This window comes from Rattus rattus, chromosome 6 (assembly GCF_011064425.1).
Source record: "Rattus rattus isolate New Zealand chromosome 6, Rrattus_CSIRO_v1, whole genome shotgun sequence".
Taxonomy (NCBI): domain Eukaryota; kingdom Metazoa; phylum Chordata; class Mammalia; order Rodentia; family Muridae; genus Rattus; species Rattus rattus.
Genome location: NC_046159.1, coordinates 20,199,245 through 20,224,554, shown reverse-complemented (window position 1 = coordinate 20,224,554; position 25,310 = coordinate 20,199,245). Strand labels below are relative to the sequence as shown.

Sequence of the window (25,310 nt, the reverse complement as noted above, 5' to 3'; positions counted from 1 at the left end):
AAACCCATTATGACGCACAGAGCCTCTGAAAGATGCTTCAAGAACACATTCTGTTGGTTAAAAGTGATGCCAAGCATTAGGGCTCTTTGGAAACAGCTGCCTGGGTCTTGACAGCCCAGCAGTCCCCAGACAGAGATCCAGCCTTGTACTGACCCATCTGACCGACCTCCGTCTGCCTCCCAGATAGTTATGTCCATCTGAGCCAAGGGGAAGCTGTCCTTGCGAGAACACAGTAACATGGCACTAGAAAGGACAATGCTAGTGAAGTCACACCAATTGACCCATCACAGATTTCCCCTCTGCAAACCTGGCAATCTTAAGATGAATCTGTTGCATGCCATTCTCAACCCCAGCAACCGTGAGGCAGCCTGGTTTACCACACTCCACTTGAGCCCGGGATCTTTAGCAGCTGCTTGGTGCTTCCTTTCCAAGACTTCATTTCCTTAAGTCGGTAGCGGGTTAAGTCTATCACCAATTTCCAAGGGAAACGGCTGCAAATTGAGCTCATTAGACGGAGTGCATGTGCGGCATGCAAATCCTTTGCTGTCACATTGCTGATTAAAATCCTTCAGTGTCTTCCTGTTGCCTAAGGAAAAAGTGTCCTCGACATGGTTTGCCAAGCCCTTGACCTTGGAGCTGAGACTGCTTCACTCACCTCTCTTCGCTCTATTCTGGCCTTCTGCTTGTGCCAGTATGAGTCGTTCCCAAGATACTAAGCCTCAGTGGGGCCTTGGCAATGCTGTTGCAGTGGATCCTTCCTCCACCTCTTCCCCCACTTCTACCCTCCCCTCTGCCCCCTCCCCTTTTTGAGTCTCAGATTAAAGCTTCGCCCTCAGGGATGCTCTCCTGATCTTACCCTAGGACTCTCAACTTCACACTCCCTCTGCCTCTGTACTTTCTCTTCCATGATTTTGATCTGATCACTCACGTTTCCTGTCTGTTTCTCAGACAAGGGGAATCCCAGGAGGCCAAGCTGCTTCCTGGTTTGTCCAGAGCTATATCCCCTTCGTAGTATGTAGTCTATGGAGACACAGCCCAAGAAAGAGGAAGCTGGGAGACATTCTTCAGTTGTCTTGATTCCAACAGGGACAACTGTTCAAACCATGAAGACAGAATAGTGCCACATGCTATACCTGAGAGCGTTGCCCTACACCCCTGGAACAGACAGCAAGGGTACCTTGCTTCTGCCATCAACATAGATCTGTGCTTCGTGGTGACCCTACTCCCAGGCCATCAACAGTAGTGCTGAGTTTTGGGTTTGCAGAGTCCTTTCCAAAGGTCTGTGTGTTGAAGACTTGGTCTCCAGTCTGTTTTGCTGTTGTGGGGTAGTAGCAGAACCTTTAGGTGTGGGCTATAATGGATTATTGGGGGGCATGACTGTAGGATAATATCAGGGCCCAAGCCTCTTCTGGTCTCTATGATTGTTTCCTAGCCACCATAGGCAAGCAGCCTGCTCTGCCTGTACCCCTCACCTCAGCATATGGTTCCATTGCAGGTCCAAAGGCAATAGGACCAAGCAACCATGAGCCCAAACCTCGGAAACCAGGAGCCAAAATAACCTTTTCTCTTATTAAGTTGATTGTCTCCGGTATTTTGTCACAGTGTCAGTTATTTGTCATAGCCAATATCAATGTCACTATCTCCAGACCTTGATCTTTTTTTTCCTGTACACAAGTGCTCAGGAGACTCACTCCATCTTTCTCTGACCTTTATTGCCTTCCCTGATGTCACTATGGTTCTGGTCTTCAGGTCTTCTGACACACAATGCCATGTAGATATGCCTTTGTCACATTACAGCAATTGATGGCAGTTGGACACTGACTGGTTATTTCCTACTAAAACTGAACAGACGTATCTTCAAGGGCTTACACGGTGAGTGAGACCAATCAGCATTAAGTTCTCTTCCTGATCCCTTCCCTGTTCAAACCCCTGGCTTCCAGAATGAACTGCTGAGCCGCTAACTCTGGGCATCCCAAAGCACAAGTAGTGTGTACGTACAAACTCAATGCATTATTAACTGAAAGTAACTGTGCCTAGGGGAAGAATTCCCCTGGGAAGTGCTGCCTGCTCTGAATCCCAATGCCTAATGGCATTTCAGTGCTCCTGCTTCTCACTGGATGGCTCTACTCTGGCACTCTAAATGGCTGGGCTCTGCCCCAGGGTTATAGTAGGTTCTATGAATCTGGTGTGGGCAGGGAGCCTGGTGGCAGGTCATCCCAGTCCACATCGTCTGGAGAGGAGGGCTGAGGCAGGCAAATGGCTGGGGCTCTTTCTTTGTTAAAGGAAAGATATACATCTGTGAGTACCAATCAGCCACCATGTGCAGGAGGCTGGGAATGGGTTTTAAGGATGCTGCAAGCCTGTGTACTAATGAAGCAAAGCCACAAAGCAGGCTACTTCTGCTCAGGGCTGTGGTTCGCTCTATAATGCTGCCCCCAAACTCTAGGCCAAGGCAGCAGCCCTGGGACCTCAGCTATCACTGACTGAAGCCCTGCCTGCACTGGTGCTGCCCTTCCAGACCTGATGAACCTAGGCCTCAGGACTGGTGCCCAGGCTGTGTCTTGGTAGCAGATTGTTGTGTCATGACCCCTTTGGGGGTCAAATGACCCTTTCACGGGGTCACCTAAGACCATTAGAAAACCAGATATTGACATTAGAATTCATAACAGTAGCAAAATTGCAGTTAAGAAGTAGCAGCAAAAATAATTCGATGGTTGTGGGGAGGTCACCACAGTATGAGAAACTGTATTAAAGGGCCATAGCATTATGGAGGCTGAGAACCACTGCTCTAGAGTCTCATGGGTAAATGGTTACTTTCTAGAAGCCACTTCACCAGCCAGCATCAGTGCAGGCGTTTTTCTGGGCCCTTTGCCTCATGTCTTGAAGAGGGGCACTTACCAACTAATGGCCCCCATCAGTAAAGGGGACAGCAAAGGTATGAGTCTAAGGACCAACACACAGAAAGGGTTCTTCTCTGGTTGTCCTGGGGCTGAGGTGCTGGTAGATGTTGGATAAAGTTGCTTTAGCACATGCTTTGAGAGGAATGGCCTGCTGCTGGCAGTCATTGTGGGTCTCTAAACGATGGGCTGGGCTTGGGCTTTATGCATCATGATGCAATCTGAGTATGTTTCCTCTGTTCCTGAAGTCCCTCTGAGTGAGATGAGCTAAGTCGCATGGTCAATCTTCACTGGAAGAATCAGCCATGGGAACACATCTCTATCTGTGTCTTTAAGGATATTTCCAGAAAGATTTAACGGAGGCAGGAGGACCACCCTCAGTGTGAGTGAAACCATCTCATGGGCATAAGGGAGAAGGGCGAGCTAAGTGCCAGCATTCATACCCCTGCATTTGACTGTGAGTGCAATGTGCCCGGCCACCTCATAGCTGCCACCTTGTCCCCTGCCAGGATGAACTGTTCACACCCCTGCCACGGCATCTCCCCTGCCGAGATGGACTATGTGTTAGAAATGTGAGCCAGCAGAAACCCTTCCTTAAGCTGCCTTCACCCCAAGGGCTCTGTCAGAGCAGTGAGAAATGTAACTGAGCAAGTGTGTCGCATTCCTGTCCTGCCCAGGGACTGAGAAGCAAATACACTCTTGGGAAGAGTGCACGACCTAGAGGACTCAGTGAAGCCAGCACAAAGGGAAGCTGAGTGACTTTATTTCTCCGGATTTGGGCAAGAGCGACTCAAACCTACCAGAGACTGACAGGGTGGGGGAGTCCCATCAAGTGCCTGTGGACTCAGGGGTTCAAAGTACCCCACCCACTCGGACCATTGGTATCTAACAAATATCTCTTGGAAAACCCTTTGATTATTGAACACATATGTCTGAGTCTTTGCTGGGTATGAGTTGACGGCTTCCACTGGGCCAGAGACCTTGGAAGCTTATCCTCCAGGTTTATCTCAGAAGCCACAGGATAAGAGGCCCAGACTTTAGTACAATAGTTGATAGTACTACAGATCTCCCTCTAATGTCCCCAAGAAGTCCCTTTTCAATTAAATTTCTTTTTTCTAACTCAAGGTTTTGTCCCCTTCTTAAGTTTTCTTGACTGGCATAAGCGGATTAAATGATTATATAATTCTAGCTGATGTTTTTTTCTAAAGACAGCAAGAGTGTGACTGTTTAGGTCGAGGATCTGAAGAACCAGCCTAGGGCAGGGAAGGGCACGTGGAACTAGACTCAAGCCTGGTTCAGCTCTGCACAAACTCTATGGTTTCTCTCTGTGTCCCAATATACGTCGGCTACACAGTGGGTAGTAAGGCTTTTGTATGTCTTCCAAGGCTTTGGGGAAGCCGACAAATTTCCTAACAGAGTCCTAGAAATGAAAGAGATATTGTCATTGGGTTGGTTTGTCAATTATCCGAGGTCTGTCCATAGACTTTATGCAGGCTCATTCCTGTCTAGGATAGACAGCCTTTGGGTTGGCTTTTATTAGAGAAAAATATTAAAATCCTTCTATTAGGGTACTCAAGAGACTGGAGGGTGGGGTCTGGAGAAGGTTGAGAAGCCTCTCATAGAGTCAGGCTATGCTAGGATATGCTGTGCCTGTCACCACCACTTGTAACCCACTCTATTCAGGCAGTCCCACCTGGAGAAATCTCTCACCGGCATGCTTCTCCCGTGCATCGCCAAGGTCCCACTCTGCATCTGACCTCTCCTGGGCACCACCAATCCACAATGGACTCCATTTTTCAATGAACCCTTTTGCTTCTCAGCACTGGGCATGTTTCTGCTATGGGAGACTACACAGGTAAGACTAACTTTCCAGAGGCCAAAGAATAACCTAGAAACAAAGACCAAGCACTTGGCCAAGCCTAACAATGCACATCGTCTTTCTATCTTGTGGAAATACTGTTTCCATATGCAGACCAGGCCAGAAGCCTCTCCATAGGTCTTCAGACTATGAGTAGTTTCCAGGCTACATGAATATCACTGTCAGTCAGTTTCCATCCTCCTTCCCAGCACCCTCCACCCCATAGCTCCAGGATCCTCTTGTCTCCTCAGGGCAGGACCTAGGTATCTACAGAAAGATGTGTTCAGGCTGATACAATTTCCCAGATGCTCCTTCCATGGAATGTACTTCCAACAAACAATAAACACTAGTAGGAACTGTGTAGTAGTAGTAGTCCATGACTTTCTGTCCTACTGTGGCCTCTTACTACCCACCCTTACCCTCCAGAGCATCAGGAGCACAGGTACCCATTGCTTCTTTCTCATGTGTGTTTATTGAGTGCCCGCAGAGCCCATGGTACTGTGCTCAGGATTCAGAGCCACAGTCTAGTCAAAACGAGACCAGAGCTAGTACACAGAATGTTTCATAGCTGTGTAACATCTGTTAAGGGATCGGGATGGGGAAAACTAATCACGAAACAAATTCCTATCCAAAAGCAACAGAACCTCCTCTGAGAGTAATATAGATTCTAGGCACACACACCACCACACACACACACACACACACACACACACACACACACACACACACACACACACACATACACACTCAGAATGAACACCCAAGTATGCCCACTTAGTTGTATATGCATGCATATACAGATGTTTGTGGGCAAGTAAAATAATATATATGCTGTACACACATGCGCGCGCACGCACACACACACGCTCACACACACACCACCACACAGACAGAAAATCTGGCTTATGCTATCAAAGACGTATGTCTCCAGGTTCTAGCAGAAGTAACCTGTCCTAGATGTCTGCAGCATGCAAAACTTGGAAGATCCAGAGAGTCAGTTTAGGACAATGGGGGCACATGGGTATGCTTCCCTCCTCAGAGCCCCAGCCACAGCACGGAAGGCAACAACACAGCCTTTGTGAAGGGCTCCAGGGGCAGAACCGAGGAGCTGGAGGCTCCCTGTGATAGCGGGGCCCAGGAGAGCCCTGGGCAAGTTCGCCAATCTTCAAGGCAGAGTGGAAAGCTCTGGTTGTCGAGTGTGGTCCTCCTAACAGTATTCCTTGGGGCAGCGTGGCAGACTGAAGTGAGTGCCTCTTCTCGCTTGCTCTCCGCAGCTTCCCATATGTGCTAACGCATTTTGTAGTCATTAGATACAGATGTTTCACACAGCTGTCCCTTAAAATCCAAGTCTACTGTGAAATCGAGGTCTCGCTATGAGGAAAGAGCAAAGGGTCACCGTATGAATATGGGTAGGAGATTGGGGCCCTCCCCAGGTGTAGAACTTCTCCTGGTGCCATGGGGATAGGTAACTATTAGATTTCTAGCTAGGGGCCTCCATGCCCAATCCTCAGGAATCCATTCTGGTGTCCATTATCCTCACAAGAAGGGCTCTGACAGCTAACCTTCCTGTCCTCACATGAAAGCAGTCCTGGGATTTTATCTAGGTGATAACTGAAGTCCATGCATCTTCCTTGATATTACCCTCAGTCACTCTGCCTCTGTGCAGGTACAGGGGCTTCTCAGAAAGGTCCTACCAGGCTGGTTGGAGAAATAAACCAGACACTTGCTTTTCCTGGCTCAGCTCACCCTAAATGAAGCAGAACCCATTTATACAACATCCATTCTCAAAGGCTGTCCTGGGAGCTACCAGGAGCTGTCTGTCCTCAAGGTCAACTTCAGAGTCTAGAAAGCCATTGGCGTTTGGAAGAGTCAAAGTTGAGGTCACCCAATTAGGCCTAGTCCTCTGCAAACACAGCTGCTGCCTGCTTCTGCTAGAAGTTTGTCCATTAGACTAGGTGGGTGACTTCAGAGAGCACCCTAGGAGTCAGCTGTGTCTCCCTTGGCTCTGGCCATGTGGGGGTTGGGGGCAGTTCCTAGACTTACCACATTTTTGGCATTTGGCTTCATGGATATGGTCCCGTAGATTTCCTCCCCTCTTCGGACAGTGAGGTAGTCTTCTAAGTAGAAGACAGTCTGCTTCCAGTGGGTGTAGGGGGCATCAGGGGCTGGAGAGGACCATGAGACAGACAGACAGACAGACAGAGACAGACAGAGGAGAGAGTCAGAGATAAACAAGAATCAGCTGAAGCCCAGGACCCACACAGAGGTCCTGAGCTTTCTATGGGCCTTGATTTCTGCCCAGATCCCAACACTCTGCTTGAGTCAGAACTCCTGACTCAGTCCAATGCCCACCATCCCATCCCAGCCCCAGCCGGACAGAACTGATGATCTTAGTGAGGGGCCAGAGGGGAGACAGTCGGTTTGCTGGAAGCTCCCTCAGGAACTACCCTCATTGGCATAAGCAAACCTCCTTCCCATGCTCCTGTGTTAGTAAAGACTCAAGAGTGTGAGATGCACAGAGGTGACCATCCTGTCTGTATGGTCTTTGTAGACTTATGACATCATGTATGGCAATTCTATAGCTCAGCCAGTTTCCCAGCTTTACCAACATCCTCCTTCTTCCCTCTCCCTCCTTCGAATAGCTTCCTTTGCCTGTGAGTCTGCCCCATTGCAGTACCCAGCACCCTGGCCCAGTCCTGGTGTAGGATTCTAGCCCTGCCTTCCCAATAGTACCAGAAAGAAGCAGCAGGGGAGTCTCACTCCAGAGATCACCCCTCCTGCATAGTTCAAGGCCATCATAATGCGTGTTCCTCAGTGGTATTTATCACTGAACTCCATGTAGTCTCCAGCTAACTGGGAAGGTCTGTGTCCTGGGATGCAGCCCTTTTCTCGGGCAGTGACTGCCTCCAGAATGCTCTTCCTTTCCTACTCACAACATCCTCCTCCTTCAAGGCCAGCCTTCCTGGACCACTCCAACCTAAATCCTGCACTCCAAGGGCATCCGGAATTGACATCATCACAGTGTCTGGCATGCTTCAGAGTAAACACCCCCCCTCAATTGTTTACCTCCTCTGCAGGCTCCTGAAGAGCGGGGTCAGACCAGCCTTGCTTAGCAAGCTTAGCTCTCACCACACCCAACCTAGAAGCACCAAGTCTATGGCAAGAGAACAGTGTCAAGAAGCCAAAGCCCAGCATCCTGCGATGTGGGATTTGCCCAAAGATGCTCAACGGAAACCCATGGGCCGCAGAAACCTCACTTTATGGTGAGCTCCTCTCGGCTTAGACCTTTGTCTTCCCCCAGTGGACTTTCCTTCTTGCTTAAAACCAACACCCACAGCAAGAAGAGTTGGGAAGGCCAGGGGTGTCCTTCAAGCACATCAAAGACTTTGGCACGGGGGATTTATATGTACTTTACACGTGGCTTTGGAAATTACTAGAACCCAGAGTGTTGCTGCAGGAAGAACTGGAGCTGCCTCACAGTCCTAGGAACTGAGTTACTGGTTCCTCCCCGGGTGTTGAGGACACCACCGAGAGCAAGTTCACTTGTCATTCGTCAAATCAGACGGGGTGACCTCAAAGACCTTCCGAAAACCCCCAAGATCTATTTTAGTGGCAGCAGAGAGGCCTTCCCCCCTCCCCCCTTGTTGTTTGCAATGAGCTGCCTTGATCAAATGTCAGATAGAGACCAGAGCAGCCCTCAGTGTGTGCATTTGGAAATCAATAAGAACTCAAGGTCACAGGACAACGCAGCCTGAGCATCTGGGGGGGGGGGATACCACATACAGCTTGTGCCTTGCAGAGACTTGGGCCTCAAGCCCACCTAGCACCCAGCCCGCAAGCCATGCTGCTGTTGGCAGACCACCTGCTCTCAGCACGCTTGCTGCCAATTACCTCTAAATAAACTGTCAAAAGACAAGTTCTGGCTGTGGCTGCGGATGCCGGGAGTGTGGCTGACAGCACCCTCGCCCCCATCTCCGCCTCCACCCACGCAGGCAGGTGTCTCTCCTGTTCCTAAAGACCTTCAGTGAAGGGGACTCAAACTGCCTCCTCTCTCATCCAGTGAGAGGCCTTCGAGGATCCAAGCCTCGCTGGCTAAGATCTGCTGGCCAGTGAGGCCAGTCTGCCTCCAGCGAGTGACCCCAAAGCATGCATGCCATCCCTGGGTGGAAGGAACATTGTTTCAAAAGATTAAGAGCCTCTGCAAACGTTTCCATCTTGGAGCCGGTGGCTACAGTCTGTCTCAGGGCTTCTCATCTGAGTTTTCCACCGTGCCCATTAGAAATAGAAGAAATTAAAGGTTTGCACCCCATCCCCATCATTTGCAGAGTTATGACATGATATTTATCCCCCGGGGTGTTGTATGGATGAGATAGATAGGGAAGAGTGACCATGTATTCCCTCTATGACTGTGAATATGGTTCGTGTCTGTTCATGTAGCACAGTCATCCCTAGATCTCCTAGACCTGCTCTGCATTTTTAATTCAGTAATTCTGGGAAGGTGGGACACAGAGGGGAAAGACACAGCAGGACATAATACTGCCCCCGTAGCTAACGTGGCTGTCTCCTTTTGCATTTTTCTGGGTAGATGTTGTGGGAAGAACGATAGGGCCTGGTCCTAGAGTCTTCTTTGCCACAGGTTGTTATGGTGACCCTGAAAATCCGGTGCCACCAGGAGTCAGCTGGTGAGCTGGAAGCCCCCTCAGCAACTTATCTAACTAGCATGAGCAAACCTCCTCCCTGTGCTCCTGTGTTAGTACAATAAAGCCTTGGAGTGTGAGCTGCATAGAGCAGACCACCTTGTCTCTATCCTTTGTAGACTTATGATATTTATCCCCTGAGGTGGCGTATGGGTGAAATAGATAGTGAAGAGTGACTGGACATCCCTCTGTGCGTGCTGACATGACTCCTGTCTGTTCATGCAGCGCTAGATCATCCCTAGATCTCTGTTTTGCTTGCCAAAGCATCCTTAATTGAAAGCTGAATCATAGGGACACCCCACTTACAACCTATTAGTTCTAACAAAACCACATTAGGGAACTGCTAAGCCATGGCAGCTGGTGGTGTGTTACTACACGAACTGGCGCGCAAGTATCCTTCCCATAAGCTGAGGGATACCTGCAAAGACACGCTGCCTGGCTCTGGTGCTCTAGAACAGCCGGGTTATATCTGGAATGCTGCAGTGAGCAGGGTGGTACTCGTCTTGTACCGTGAAGATGAGGCTCTGAATGATGTCTACAGCTCTCTGTATCTGCAATTAAGCTTTCCTTCCTCCTCAGTCCCAACCCATAACCCAGGATGGCATAGCTTTGAGTCACTATGAGGATGAGTTCCTCTTGGGAATATTCTGGGTGTCAGCCAGCCCCGCTGCTTGTAGATTACTGGGAACTTTTCACTCTGGGGTGAATATGATTAATACCATCTGCAGTGCTGCAAATATAAACCCATGTGTTCAAAGGTCTTTGGATGTCAGTTATGTACCAGGTGTAGCTCTCAATTTGTCCTACAATGCCCAAGGTGATCACAGCTTTGCCTTCCTAACTCCATCCTTCCTGAAGATCCTATACCCTTACAAGACCGTCAGGCAAGTCGTGGATACTGCAAAACAGAGCTGTGGGAGCTCTGGTCTTGGGTGAGGAGAGAAACAGGGAACCACGGGAACCGGTGGGAGGAGCCTCTCATAAGATTATCCTCCTGTGTTTTAAGGAAGAGAATTCAGCTTCCTGCTTCACTTCCTAGTCGCTGAGTGATTAGTATTTCTTTGTAGGAGATAAGAATTGTTCTAGCTGTGCACTGAGAGCTGCATTGCCTAATGAACTTTTGGGAAATTAAAGACTGTGCACAGAGAGGCTTCTTTGACCTGGAACATGACCCAGGGCCACAGGGTAGTAAATCTGGAAGAGGCCGCCTGAGACCCACAAAGTTTCAAGCTCAAGGTCATTTCTGGCGCTGATCATCCCACCTTTGAAAAAACCATTTGAAGTCAGCTTCTTTTAGGGCCACTGCTTCCACCCACCTCACAGCCTTCCTGGACTGCATGGCACCATCAAATCTCCTCCTACAACCATATAGGAGGAGTTCAAGGGGACAGGGACAGCTGTGTTCCTGGCTGGCAGAGCCTGGAGTCTTGGGTGCTGCTGCCTGTTTGAGATGGCTTCTGCTTGGTGTTGTTAAGCAGCCAGAACCATTAGCGGGCATCATTTTTGAGCTGCACAGTATGTGATTTGCTCTTTTGAGTGGGTCCCCCAGAACTGGCCGCACTGAGTCTGAGACAGAAAACTTAGTGGGGAATAAGCAGGGAGGAGCACCTTCCAGTGAGGGGAGGAACGCATCCACAAACTCCCACAACCAATATCTTCGTTTTACGCATGCATGATTGTATTAAAACTCTTTATACCATAGCCAGAACACAGGAATACTTAATTTAGGATAATATCCATCTAGAAACCTTACCAGTTGGATGGCTAAAAATGAAACATTTAGATTTTTAAAAAGAGAGAGCGAGAGATACTAATAGGCCCTAAGTTCAGAGGTGGGCTTGCAGAGAGTTCTTCTGTGAGTATGAATTAGTTTATTTACATTTATTAATTATAAATATAACCATCTATCATTTATTCATTATCCATTTTAGCTGATATTTATATTTTAATTAAGTTTGCTCAACAACTCGGGCACTTACATTCCAACAGAAATAATAATAAATTTATTTCCAGCTACTCTTTGCATTGCAGTTAATAATTTAGTTCCGTCCTAGTTAATAATTCATCTCCATCCTAGTTATTGAGTTAGGTGGTAGGTTCATGAGTACTCATTGTATTAATAAACAAATAAGCCAAAAGTGAATCGTGTGCGGGTGGTCCGATTGTCATAGTCTGCCTTGAAACAAACACTGGGATTGATCAACTTGTATGCACCTGTGATCCTAACAACCAAAAGAAATCCCTCTGCCAGTGGGAGATTGTGGAGCCTGAATAGAGTCCACTGCCAAGTTCATATGGTCTAGTAAAGAAGTAGTTGGCACACTAGACACAAAACGGGGGCTAACCTCCCAAGAGGACCAGGAGATGAACCGACCACATTGTTTCCTCTGGCTCTCAACAAGCAGGATCAAAGTTTACAAGAGCTATGAGACTTGGTGAGCACAGAGGACATGCCTTGCTAGGGAGACAGGCTTGGCCTACCAGAAGGGAATCAGGCTCAGCTGAACTCTCAACTGTCTTGTTCAAGATGGTCCTGCAGGAAAGCAGTGTTTCTCAAACACAAGTAGGGATCATGGCCAAGGGACAGATAACTGGGCCACTCCCAGGGTCTCTGAATTGATCTGGGATGACGCCCTCCTAGATATGAGGGATGGGGCAATTGTCCACGGACTACACATTGCAACTCGCTGTATAAGACACAGGAATCAGAGACTTGGAGGACTACAAATATCCTTCTTGAGCCCAGCTTTATGGAGTTCTGCAAAAACAAGAGGGGTTATGGCTTGCTAATATCTCAAAGGCAGTGGATAAGCTTCTGCCCAGATTTACCATGACTTTCCTCTTGAGTGGGGTAATGGGAGGGAGATAGTCAACAGATAGAGTAGACTGAGCCTGGGGCTAGACACTTCAAGTCCTCACCTTCTCTCAGAAAGCCCAGAGGTAACAGCTTTGAGTCTGGGATGAGCTTTAACCAAACCTCCTGCTCCTGGGGCCATGAGAATGTCACCCTGCTACCACAGAACCAGTGAATCACCTTTATCTAGACAGAAGTCCAATAGGCAGAGAAGACTTACTAAGAGTTATGGGTCAGGACACAAGCTTTAGAGACCTAAAGCTTTTCCCAGAGTGCCCCACTGACACATCACCCACAGGTAGGCTTCAGCTAGCATTAGCTGAAGATGGGAGAGACAAAGCTAAACGCTCTGGCCCCCTCACTACCAACCCTCCCTAACCACTCTCCCTGTCCATTGCTAAACTGAGTCTTTTTGTCCTTCAAGTTCAAACAGAATCTTACTTCTCCTCTCCAGGCTGCTCCTGCCCACTGGGAGAAAGAGCTCAGCTCACCTCCTGATCCTTGAAGGACGGCAGAACCTCCACAATGGCCAAGGTCAGGGGGATCTCTAGTTTTTCCAAAAGCAAGAAAGAGAACACTCGTCCTGGCCTAGATGATAGAGGCCAGAGACCCTAGTCTTGGTAGTCAAAGAAAACATTGTATCCAAAGCAAGACTTTGTGGAATTGGACGTGTGTGTGTGTGTGTGTGTGTGTGTGTGTGTGTGTGTGTGTGTGTGTGTGTGTGTGCACTATGTAGACAAGGCCAACCTCAAACTCACAGCAATCCACCTGCATCCGCCTCCCAAGTGCTGAGATGGAAGGTGTGCACTACCACATCTGGCCAGATATTGGATACCAGGAGTCTTCTGCCTCCTGTCCACAAGTTAAAAGAAAAGAATCTCCATCCCCACCTAGCTAAGAAATTACATACATATAGTAGAACATTCTCTCTGCCACTGAGTGCACACTCAGTTTCCAGGAACTCATACACAGGGCACTCAATCTGTGGACCTTTGTCCTGGCAACTTACGCAGACTACCACAGAAACAGGGGTAACAAGTTCCCTCTGATAAAGGAGCCTCTCCTTATTCCTGGGTCACTTCCCAAATGAACATGCAGAAGCCATGGCCCGGGCATGAAATCCCCTGAGCCTAAGGCACGGGAGGGAGCTCAGGGCAGCTGTCTTCTATTTTAGGAGTGATGGGAAAGAGCTTGGGCGTGCCCAGCAAGGAGAAATCTGAGAACCTATTGGAGGGCTAGGGCCAAATCATGGAGCCATCCGCTGCCTGTCCCAAAGGCTATGAGGCACCTCTCAAGACAGAGTAGGCAGAGGACATGATTTGAATGTGTCTGCCGAAACCCGCGTGCTGGAAATGTGGGTTTCAGTGAGTGTGTTGGTGTTGAGAGCCGAAATCTTTGGAGTGGGGTGATTGATCTCAGAGCTCTATCCTTATGAACAAACAAATTTATTTATGAATGAATGGATCTGTGGGTTAGTATGAGTCTTAGTTGAAGAGAAACCACCACCGAGAATGCACAGAGCGGAAGTTCCAGAGATCCAGTAGAGAACTCACCTGTAGAAAAACCCATTTTCTTGTGGCACTTGGTAAATTCAATATTAAAGTAGGTGACGAGGGCATGGACATAGTCGTTGCGCTGTATCTGCAGGCAGAAGGCAGATGTAAAAGACAGCTCTTCTGTCTTCACAGTGTAAATGTCCACTTCCTGCAGCGCAGAGGAGAAAGAAACCGGAAGCTTACAACTTCTGCCATGCTGGGCCCAGCAGCCTCAACCCCTAGAGAAACTGGATTAGCCACTACTTCGGGGTGGCTTCCAGGTGGACCCACCGCCCTTCCAACTACCTCCTCCATCTTTTCCAAAGGTGGAAGGTACTAGGAGAGAATGGTTCAAACGGGACTAAGTCCACATCTAAGAGAACCAGGAAGGTATGTCCGCTGGGGGAGGAAGCCACATGTCACCAAACCAAGTCAAAATGGCTTCCAGTGGCCAACCGAGCACTACTGCCTTCTTGCAGTCATTCACAAAGTGTTAGGCCCCCACGGTCGGCATCTTTATTACCTGGAGAGACCTGGAGAGGCGCAAGAATCAAAAGAGCAGGGTCCTCCAGGTCTCCCATGAATAGGAAGACTCATCCCCCAGCCACCACCATTTTCTTTTTTTGTGTGTGTTCAAGTTCTCCAAGTTAGGAACACCAAGTGTTGCCTCAGGAGTGAAACATAAGACGGGCTGAAGGGAGTTCCACTGACCGTTTATAACAAGGCTGGACTGGGTTTAAAAAATAAATAAGAAGGGAAAACACAAGGCGAGAAGTCTCAGTTTGGGCTGGGGAAAGCAGAACACCGAGAACCAATAATTCTCACGAGTTCAGCTGGAGAGCGACTGGAAATCGATGTCGTGTGGAAAGCAAGTGTAACGGAGAGACGGTTCCCAGTGTGCTGTTTCTCCTGTGGGAGAAGGATGCTGATGAACCTGCTGCTTGTTTCCTGTCCTGAGACAGGAAATCCTACCGGAGCTTAAGAAGCATCAAGACAGATGCTGGTGAGACTCAAAGGAGAGCTTCTCTCACGTTCGGGTGTCCCCACTCTCTGTGGGACTCTGGGAAAGATAGCCAGATATCCGTGTGCCTGGTGACTCCAGGCAGTGTTCCAGAGACCCAGCAACAAGATCCAGGAAGAAACAAAATGCCATTGGGTAAAGGGCCTCTTTACCCTTGGGGAAGGGGGAGCACTCTCTCAGATTGGCTGGAAAGAGGGCAGATGCAGGATTAGAAAGTAAAGCCCTCTAGTAGTTGGCAGCATGAGGCAGGGATGCAGGGTCAGGTGGAGCATTCCATGAGGCGGAAACTGCATAGTTTCTAAAGCAAAGGTGGAAAATGAGAAGTAACAGAAGGGTGAACCTTGGGTCAGAGGGGCCACCGTAGATGGTGTAAAATTTCCTATCACGATGGACATCCTCTTGACCTTACTGACAGCACAGTGATGCTGATCCTCTCATATACTATATAGTGCCTTCCACAGGCAAGCATTTGTGCAGTGCTGGGAAGATCCCAGACCTGTTGCCCCGAGTTCCACCCACAGGGCACACTGGATGTCCACTCCAGCTGACGTGGGCCCTTTAACCTTTTCCAAGTGTGACCCGCTCCCAACTTGGTGCTTGTTTCTCTTGTGATATCTGGCCCTTCATCCGCTAATGTTTCTAACCTGTAATGTTGACTGACCACCATACCAGACTCTTCACCCTCCTGCTGGGAATCGCTCTGCTGCGGGGCTCTGTCTGCATTCAAGTCTGATCCCCACCCCTCCCTTCAGCACAGAACCAGCCTAGGAGTGCATGGGGACTGCAGGGGGTTGTTCAAGGGTAGGAAACCTCTTCAGGGGAGGTATCTGACAGACTTTCTCCTGTTCTCTGTCCCTCTAAGCCACACCTCCTCTGAGTCGCCTGTAGCTCCAGAAATCAAGAGACCGCCTCAGGGGAACTGAACAGTGATTAACGGTGCGCATATGCACTTGGTGCCTTTCTGCCTCCTCAACCAGGTCCTGTCAAGGTCCCTGAATCTTTCCTTTTTGATCCTCAGCCACCATCCCAGCTTGACTTCTGGCTCTTATGCTGGGGCCTTGTCACCTCCATTCTAAACCCCTGCCATTAGAATGGATCCTTCTGGGGACAGAAGCTATACACTTCATTGTCTTGTGTGTCCTTGGTATATAATTGAGCACTGACAGGCGTGGGCTCACCATCCTCCCAGAACAGGTCTCCCTGCCTGGAGCATTTCCTTCCTTCCTGGCCTTTCTTTCACAATCACTTAGGCTCTCAAACTGCCACTCCTCGTCTATAACCTTCAGAGACTCCCTCTGACTTACACACAAACCTTGTAAATCTCCCCACCTATCACTTTTCTGTGTTTCACTGTGCACATAAATACATGTGCACATACGCATAGGAATGAGCACACACACACACACACACACACACACACACACACACACACAGAGACACATAAACCTATACGTAAGCATTACTTAGGAAGAACCTATATAAGCTTCCACCTCCACACCCTCTAGTTGATTCTAAAGCTATTAATTTGGGAAACTACGCAGCGATCAATGTGTTACTGGTTTCATGCTGGCTTTGCGGTAAGTGACACTCTGAATGAAGCCCACCTGCTGTGCAAAAACTGCATTTCACTATCTAGTCTGACTACAGTTGCCTGTCTCTGGCCCTCGGAGTAAGGTGTTTTTCTCTATCCTCCCCAACCCCTGGGGTCTTCCAGCAAAGTAGTCCCTTTGTCCTCTTTCTCATTCTTAGGGGTAAATCAATGCTTTCTATGTTATAATTCACTGCAGCATTAACTTCTCCTGGAAAAAATAATTTAAAAAACAAAATAAAACAGGAATCATAGATTCGCTATGTTTGATTTGGCCTTTGTTTTGGAGACAGGGTCTCTCATAGACCAGGCTGGTCCAACTGACTAAGTAGATGAGGCTGGCCTTGAACCCTGATCTCTTGTCTCCACCTCCCAGTGCCGGAATTACAGGTGTCTCCCGTCATATCTTGCAGTGACTTTCTGATCAGTCATTTTACTTTAGGTTTAGAGGACCTAAGACAGCCAGTGACCACAGTGAACAGCAGCAGTCTACACATTGGAGAAGACCGCTAGTGATTTATGTCCTGGAGTCTACTAATCTCAAGTGCCCACACATTTCCTTATATCAGCCTGCAAAGCCAAGGCAAGATGATCCTGCTGGTCCTTGCCCCAACAACCTATTCTGGAGCTATTAGCCTTTCTGGTAGTGAGCAACGAGCTTGGGTTCATGGTACACACACACACACACACACACACACACACACACACACACACACACACACACACCACATAAACCATCTAGCAGGAATCCCATCTCCAGACAAGTCTCTCTGACCATCCATCAAGCAAATGTCAACTGTCATGTCTTGTGTTAGCTGACAGTATTCCCTGGGTCCTGGAGACATTTGCATCTTAATGGCGGCCTCTGAGGGAAGAAAAGGCTTCCAGGCAAAGGGCGATGAAGCTATGGATTAAAGTGACAACAGCAGAGGCAGATGGGTCCCATCTGTGGGAATTAGATCAGACCAAGCAAGGCTTTGGGGATCCAAAGGCTCAGGGCCCAGGTGCATGTCCCGGTCCACAGCTCAGCCACAGTTATCCCCATTGACGCCCCAGAGCCCAAGAGCTATTGCTGAAAGGGTTCTTTGTCTCGCATCTGTACCCTTGAGACCTCAAGAAAATTCACTGCCTTGGCCTCAGGCAACCCCAGATAGCATAGGGATCCTCCGGGAATAAGCTTCAGAAAAGCTCCTGGCCTCTGCTACCCCACCTCTCAGTAATGTCACAAATAGATGTCTCCAGGCAGAAGTCTGGTCAAAACAGAGTCTTAATTATAATAAAGTGTCACACTCGGCAGTGTTAATAGCTATGAAAACAGCAATTAAGTGTGTGAAGAAGGGCAAGTGTTTTCCCAGAAGGTTCAGTGAGATGCTGCTGCAGCAGAGAGAGAGAGAGAGAGAGAGAGAGAGAGAGAGAGAGAGAGAGAGAGAGAGAGGGAGAGAGGTGGGAGAGAACACCGTGGAGCAAACGATCTCAGAAAACACTGAGAGGAAGAAGGGTCACAGGGCAGCATTGACAGTGAGCTAAGGGGCATCGCCACCGAGTGGAGTCCATAGACCCAAGACACACAGCACTTCTGGGGTTACAGGGGAGCAGATGTGACACCCAACCTTCCCAGACTCCTTCTTTATCTAGTCTGGATGTGTAGTATGTGAACACACCCAGTATCTAAGGCCATGGCAAGGATCTTGCTGGCACCCATCTAGGATCCAGGAAAAGAGGAGGAGGAAAAGAGAGAAGACACGTGGGAGCTGAGGATGGGGCAAAACTTAACAGTCTGAGGACACCAGCAGCTAACACAGCGAAACACAGTGGCCATGTAGCAATGAGCAAGGGTAAAAGGCCACCTGGTACCCCAGAACACGGACAGACAGTATCCCTAAGCTAAGGCTGCTTCACACAGTCACTGATGGCAGCTGTGACCACTATGTCAATAGCACAAGTTGACTTCTACCTATTCTGGAATTAGTCTGTCCGTGGTACTGAGGGTTGAACTCTGAGGCTGGCACATGCTAGGCAAGTGCTCTAGAACTACTGCGTTGATTTCTCCCCTTCTTGCTTTGGTTTTTGAGACAGAGTCAAGCTAAGTTGCCCGAGAAGGCCTTGGACTTTCTGACCTCCCCCCTTAGCCTCCTGGAACACAGAGACCAAAGACCTGAATTTTGAGGGGCACGTCTTGCCCCGAGAGTGGTCCTCCCTCGTTTTTCTTGTTATTCTTCAGAGTTCCAAGAAGGAAAGGCCTCAGGGGTACAGGGTTTGTAGGAAGAGGTGGCTGTATTTCCTCCCCATGGCTCTGGCCAGTACCAGGGAAGGGATGTGCTAAGAATGAGAGGCCAAGACTCAGACCTGAAGCCAAACCTCTTAGGCAGGACGCTGCAAACTGAGGGTCATCAGGTGACCCTTTCCAATGCCTCAGGGATGGTCAAGACTAGGGGCTTCAGTGGATCCTGTGTCCAAACAGTGGTTTCCTCATGTGGGTAAACAGCAGCCTTTAGAAGCTTCCCCTCAACTTTGGAGACCATTAGTTGGCCCCCTCACTTCTGCTAGAAATGCTTCAAGCCACCAATCCCAGACTTCCAGAAAGCAAGGGAGCCCCAGGGGCCCAGAGCAGAGGAGGATGCCCTAGCAGAAAGAGAGACAGGTGGGTTGATGAGACTTACATAAGGAGCCACACCAGAAAATGAACTCGCACCGTATGAAATGGATGTCTTCCAACCCGGAAAGCTAGAGACAGTCCCAGGCCGCTTGTATCCATTTCACTATATGATACGCTAGCACACGGGAGTGCTAAAACAGAAAAGATCCAACTGGACTTGAGCAGTGGTGGCTCCCGGGAGGAGCAGGGGTGGGGAAAGAGGTAAGGATGGGTTTAATGTGTATTTGTTACTCTTTCTAATTAGGCATGTTTGGATTAATAATAATAATAATAATAATAATAATAATAATAATAATAATAATAATAGATCAGAAACCAGTATAGCAAAGATGCTAACCAGTTAGTCATCTGCGCTGAAGAAAACCTTGTAAGAAAAGATGTTCAGAGCACAGACAAAAGAGGAGGCTCCAGGATGGGCTGGAGACAACGTCCATGTGCACCTGATATGTACTTGGAGGGGCAGTATCATGGGGTCTGAAGGGTAGAATTGATCACCCATCTTGAGTCTCCGTATCCCTCCTGCCTCCCAGCAGTGCGGTCTCTAACTCTTCTCCCCTCAGCCTCACTCCCATCACCAGGGTCACCACTCTGGGTCCCCCTTGCAGCAGTGTCACCCTGGAGTCGCCTCCGGCGTCTTGCTCAGTGAGATCGCTAGCTTCTGACTTGTCACCGGGCTCTGACTAAAGGGGCCTTGGTGCCCTCGATGGGGAGCCAGGCAGGAACTGACATTACTCCAGAGTGGCACAGCTAGGTCCTTAGCATACCCAGGCCAACCGTGACGAGTCTCCTGACCTTTATTAAACAGGCATTGGTCACCACTTGCTTTGGGTCCACGATATCCACCAGGGGCTCCTTCATAGCAACATCCCGGATGCAAGTCATGTCAAAGCCATAGACGTTCTCCCACCCTGAGGGAAAAAAGAGTCATGAAGGCAGGCATCAGGACCCCCAAACACACCCCACACATCTGTTAGATGAGCAGGGGTCAGGCAGGCTGGGAAACTTCTTGAGAAGTTCTCTAGAAGAATGGCAGCAAGGCTAGGGCCATTACCCACATGGTGTGTCACCTTTTCTGACATGTGCTTGCCGTCTCCTCTCCAGGCCTTTTACTTTCCTGTTTCTGGGCTTCTGCCTAAGCATCCTGTCCCCTAAAGACCTATCTGAACCTTTAGTGCAGCTGAGAGAACCATGATCCCTTCAGGGAACAGAGTCATGTTTGAGGCCTGGCCCCATACCTCGCTCTCTGGGCACTGGGCAGACTCCCCCACCCCCACTCCCACCCAAGTTTCTCAGAAGCTCAGCTTGCACAGCAGGTGGGTCCAGAAGAGTGCTAATTGCTTTCCATGTCATAGGGCTGAAAAGCACTCACTTGGGGTTCATATCTTAAGAAATCACCCTATGTGGGTGGCAACCATTCTTGGGGCTCTGGGCCTCTTGGCTTCTCATGAAATGCCTTGGGAAGAAAGCAGACTCAGGGTGCAGAATCAGGTAAGTGACTTTGGTGGCCTAAGACCACCCTTTAGTGATGGTGCTAATTACTATTACTGGTTAATTACCTTTGCTCAATGTACCCAACAACCCCCTGAGGGCACCTCCGGGCTATGCATGAGAAAACTGGCCCAGATAGTTGGCATCTGGCTCACGCACAAACCCTAAAACAAAGTTACACACCAGCCCAGTGACATCAACGTGGAGCTAGGAATAGAGTCAAGCTGACCCTAGCCTTTCGGCTGTGTGCCAGGGTAAACACATGTGAGCACGCAAGGTTCTCCCTGACAAGAGAGAGCCTGAGCAGGGGTTCTGGTCACTGGCAAGGTGGATTTCATTTATCTGTTTATTCTGAGGGGTTTAGAAATGCTTTGAAGTAAAGATGCTTTTGTCTAAAACCTTATTAACTATAAATTTTCTTTTAGTGTTCATCACACAAATGGGGCCTCAGGGAACTTGGGTCCCTGTATGTGTGTTGAAGAGAGTGGGTGTGGAAGAGGGAGGTGCGGAATGGCCAGTGAAAGAACTGCTGTTCTTTTCCAAGGTACACAAAGATCTCTGGGGTGGGGGAAGCAGTCAGGGAGAACAATCATTTCCCAGAGGGTGAGCGCTGGTGAGCTCCTGCCTGCAGGGAAGATGCCAGTCATGGCCCATTCAATCACCAGAGGCTGGTGCCAAACTTGAGACCCACATTGTGGGGGCTGGGGAGGCAACTCATCTGGTAGAGTGTTTGCCTGGCACAAGGAAGCCTTGGGTTCCATTGCCAGCACTGCATAAAACTAAGTGTGGTGGTAACACACCTCTGATCCTAGCCCTCACGGGTAGAGGTGGGAGACCCAATAGTTCAAGGTCAGCCTTGGTTCTATAGTGAGTTTGAAGTCAGCCTGATTACATGAAACTCTGTCTTCAAAATAGATATATAGATGATAGATGAGATAGAGAGATAGATGATAGATAGATAGATAGATAGATAGATAGATAGATAGATAGATAATAGGTAGGTAGATTGTAGATAGATGATGCCTGGGTGGATGGATAGATAGATAGATAGATAGATAGATAGATAGATAGATAGATAGATAGATGATAGATAGATAGATAGATAGATAGATAGATAGATGACTGATAGATGATAGATAGGTAAGTAGGTAGATAGGTAGATGATGGATGGGTGGATGGATGGATAGATAGGTAGGTAGGAAGATAGGTAGGTAGATGGGTAGATGGATGTATAGGTGGATGGATTGGATGGGCAGGTGAGTAGATGGATAGATAGATTGATACATACATACATACATACATACATACATACATACATACATACATACATACAAACATCACATTGTAGGGAAAATCCATCCAGTGGGCAGCAGGGTAGACCTCACAGAAGACTACCCTAGAGAATCTGGAGACAGCTATCCATCCTCTTCCCAGATGACACATAGGTACTGAGACACCCTGCCTTAGGTTTAACCCCCTCCATGAAGAAACCCATAGCTGTGCACATGTTCTTTCAGTCCCTCCAGGAAACCTTCTACACGGGTGGCCAACAAAAACCCTGGAGATGGCATGGGTGGTGGTTGATGGCCTGGGTGTCTGGAATTCAAACCTGAGCTGTTCCACTGAGCTCTGTTGTGTAACTTTACATAAGCACGAAGCCTCACTCAGCCTCGGTCTCTGTTTCTTTAAAATGAAGCTGTCAGTGCCCTTATGAGCATTGATGGCTTCCTATATGCAAAGTACCAGAGACAGTGCCAGAAGCAAAGCTAGACCTTGACTGTGGCAGCCCTCATGATGTGGTTTGAACACCAAGATGGGAAGCTCTTGCCGCTTCTTGCTTCTCTATCTCTAATCTTAAGTGTAAAAGGAAGGGTTTGGTTTAGTGGTTATGTATTCTGGAATCATCTGCAATGCTTTTTAAAGTGTAAAGTCTGGGCTAGGACCAGACCTACTGGACCAGGACCTCTGGATGGGAGACTCAAGACTTTCATAGACGTGGGAAACTTTCATGCTGGTTGATCTTTTGAGGTCTTTTTAAGTCCTGAAGCTATGAACTTAAGAGCTCATGTCCTGTTTGAATCCTCTTCCAGCTACTGTGGGCCCTTCTATGTCCTTGGCCTCCACAACATCTGGCACAGCGCGGGCCCACAGCTGGTGTCTTTCAAGCTGAAGGTATTCACAAATGGAATGCTCCTTTCCTAGCAGCTTGGTTCCCTAGTTACCTCTACTGGGGCCAAATAATGTCTTGCGTCCCCAGATAGACTGTCTTACTCCAGCTATTTGGTGACAGAGCACCCAGCAATTTTAGAGATACCCTTTTGGGTTGGGGGGAGTGTGCTGTCCATTCGTTTTCCACCAGCCTCTCTTAACAAAGGTGAAAGCAGAGATGAGAGGAAGTTAATCAGGTGTGTTGATTTGCTATCTCGAGGATATGGTCTGTTGAAGTGCAGCCGTTGACTAAGTAACATCAGAGGAGCTTGCAAATCTTTTGTTGATAGGTTGACACTTATTCTGAAACAGACCGTGGTACACCATCATAACAAATGCTATTAAGGTAACAACATCTAAGCCCCTGACCACAAGCCCCTGACTGAAGCCTCTATTCCAAAAGCCTGTCAGAGGAAAAGGCCTCTTTGCTGGGTATAACTCTCTCCCATCTCTCCGTGTTGCTGTTTAACACACAGCGCCCAGCGTCAGTGAAGACTTACAAGACAATGAAAAGATAATATCCAAAGGGAAAGGCTAGGTCAGGTCCAGCTACAGCTAAGGTGCTCTAATTGCCCAGGCAACAGAGACTGTCACATAACTATAGCAAACAGGCTAAGGAATCCCAAGGGGAAGGGAAAGGGTATGCAATAGATGATAGAAAACTTGATCACTGAGAGGGAAACATAAAGGCCAATGAAATTCTTTAAACCAGAATCATGCAGTCAGAGAAGAAATCCTGTCATGATCTTGTTAGTGGAATGGATGAACACATTGAGGAAATAATCAATAAACCTGAAACTGGCTCAGTAAAAATAACCCAAACTTAAGCACTGTGAGAAAAAAAAATCCGGCATCCACAGTATAATGTCAAACACATTTGTAATGAAACTCCCTGAAGGTGAGAATGATCAGACAGAAAAAAAGAACCATTCATTTGTATGGGTGATGTCTACATTTTTTCCAGATATGGTAATCAACCTGCAGACCCAAGCATTGTACAATAACCCTAATCAGGACGCATGCAAGGAAAAACACGCCCAGACGAATCAAAGGAAAACTGGAGAGAGGGAGAGAGGGGAGGAGGGGAAGGAGAGAGAGAGAGAGAGAGAGAGAGAGAGAGAGAGAGAGAGAGACCTAAAAAAATACACACGCACACACACAAAGAGATAATGTCTGAAAAAGAAACAGAAATGCACAGCCTTGATAAGCAAACAGAATACTCATTGGATAGCATAGCAGTTACCCCTCCTCTTTCTCTGATGGCAAAGGCCTGAGTTTCTCTGTGAGGGCTGAAGGCCAGGGCTGCTGGCTCAGAATGCCTCCAGGAGCCAAGGGTACCTGAAACTACATTTACAGCCTCTCTAGGCAGAATGGAAGGTGTTTATACTACCCTCATGCATGTAGCGTGCCAGGAGCAAAGCAAACAATGGGGGGAATTTCCTCACATAGAAAGGTATAGATCCAAGAGCAGAGCTCTGGATGGAGGGAGTAGAGAGTGGAAAAACCAAATAGTCCTCCCCAGACCTTCCAAGAGAGTTCATGCTTCAGCCCTCCAGCCACAGCGTGGCTGCCTCTATACCAGTTCAGGCGCCCCACCCTTTGGCCTTCCACTGGCTGGAGTATTGGGTGGTTTGTGCCAGGAATGAGATGGAATAGTGACCCAAGTTTGAGGCTCCATATGTCTCTGCAGTGGGGGACTGTTTTCTCTGATTGCTCTTCTTCCAGATTCAAGCACAGTCTGTACATTCTTCTAATTGGTTATTACTTGTTTTATCCAATAAAACACAAAGACCCCAAGCCAGGACTCTCTCTGCCAGCTTCCCCCTTTAGCTAGTCAATAAACTAAGGGTTGGACCTGTATTTTGTTGTATGTACATGGCTAAGAAAGGGGAGGAGACGGGGAGAGGGGGAGAGAGGAAAGGAGGAAAGGGAGAGGAGATGGGGGAAAAGCTTTCAACCTCAACAGTCTACTTTCTGTAGGGCTGGGTAAGCCCCACTCTTCCAACCCATGTTCACACTGTTCCTTGTGGTTCTTGGGGTAATTGAAACTTGCCGATAACTGTTCCCTTGGTAACCAGCAACGGAAAACTGTTGTTTAAAAACACATTTCTGTAAATGGGCCTCTTTTCTTTACCTAAAAAAATGTATTTTAAAAATTAAAAAAAAAATAAGTAGGAAACTTAGCTGTACCCTAAATAAAGTATAAATGTAAGACTCTTGTTCATTGGGGATTTAGGATTTTGTTGATGTTTGTTGTTGCCTTTGTTTCTTTTCTTGTGGTGCTGGTGGCTGAAATTAGGTAAGTACTCTGCCACAAAACTACAGTCAACCTTTAAAAAAGAACTCCAAAGTAAACACTTTACAAGGGAAAAAAATGGGGCCTGATTTTTGGTTTTGTTCATTAGTTGTCAGGTTTTGTTTGATTGGTCATTAATTCATTTGTTTTTCTCTTTTCCAGAACTGTAAACCTAGTGGTAGGAACTGCAAGAATAAACTACATGTTCTCCA

General features: G+C 48.1%; 1 protein-coding gene across 1 annotated transcript in view; it reads right to left on the bottom strand.

Annotated features, from left to right (window-relative positions):
• Positions 1 to 5,208: 5,208 nt before the first annotated feature.
• Prmt8 (protein arginine methyltransferase 8) overlaps positions 5,209 to 25,310 on the bottom strand; it is an 81,182-nt gene continuing 61,080 nt past the window's right edge. The window contains exons 7-10 of the mRNA XM_032905608.1: positions 19,899 to 20,014; positions 13,860 to 14,010; positions 6,799 to 6,920; positions 5,209 to 6,126 (exon numbers count right to left, since the gene is read on the bottom strand). Of these exons, the coding sequence (XP_032761499.1) occupies positions 6,043 to 6,126; positions 6,799 to 6,920; positions 13,860 to 14,010; positions 19,899 to 20,014 (473 nt within the window). The 3' untranslated portion in view covers positions 5,209 to 6,042. The remainder of the gene's footprint in view (positions 6,127 to 6,798; positions 6,921 to 13,859; positions 14,011 to 19,898; positions 20,015 to 25,310) is intronic.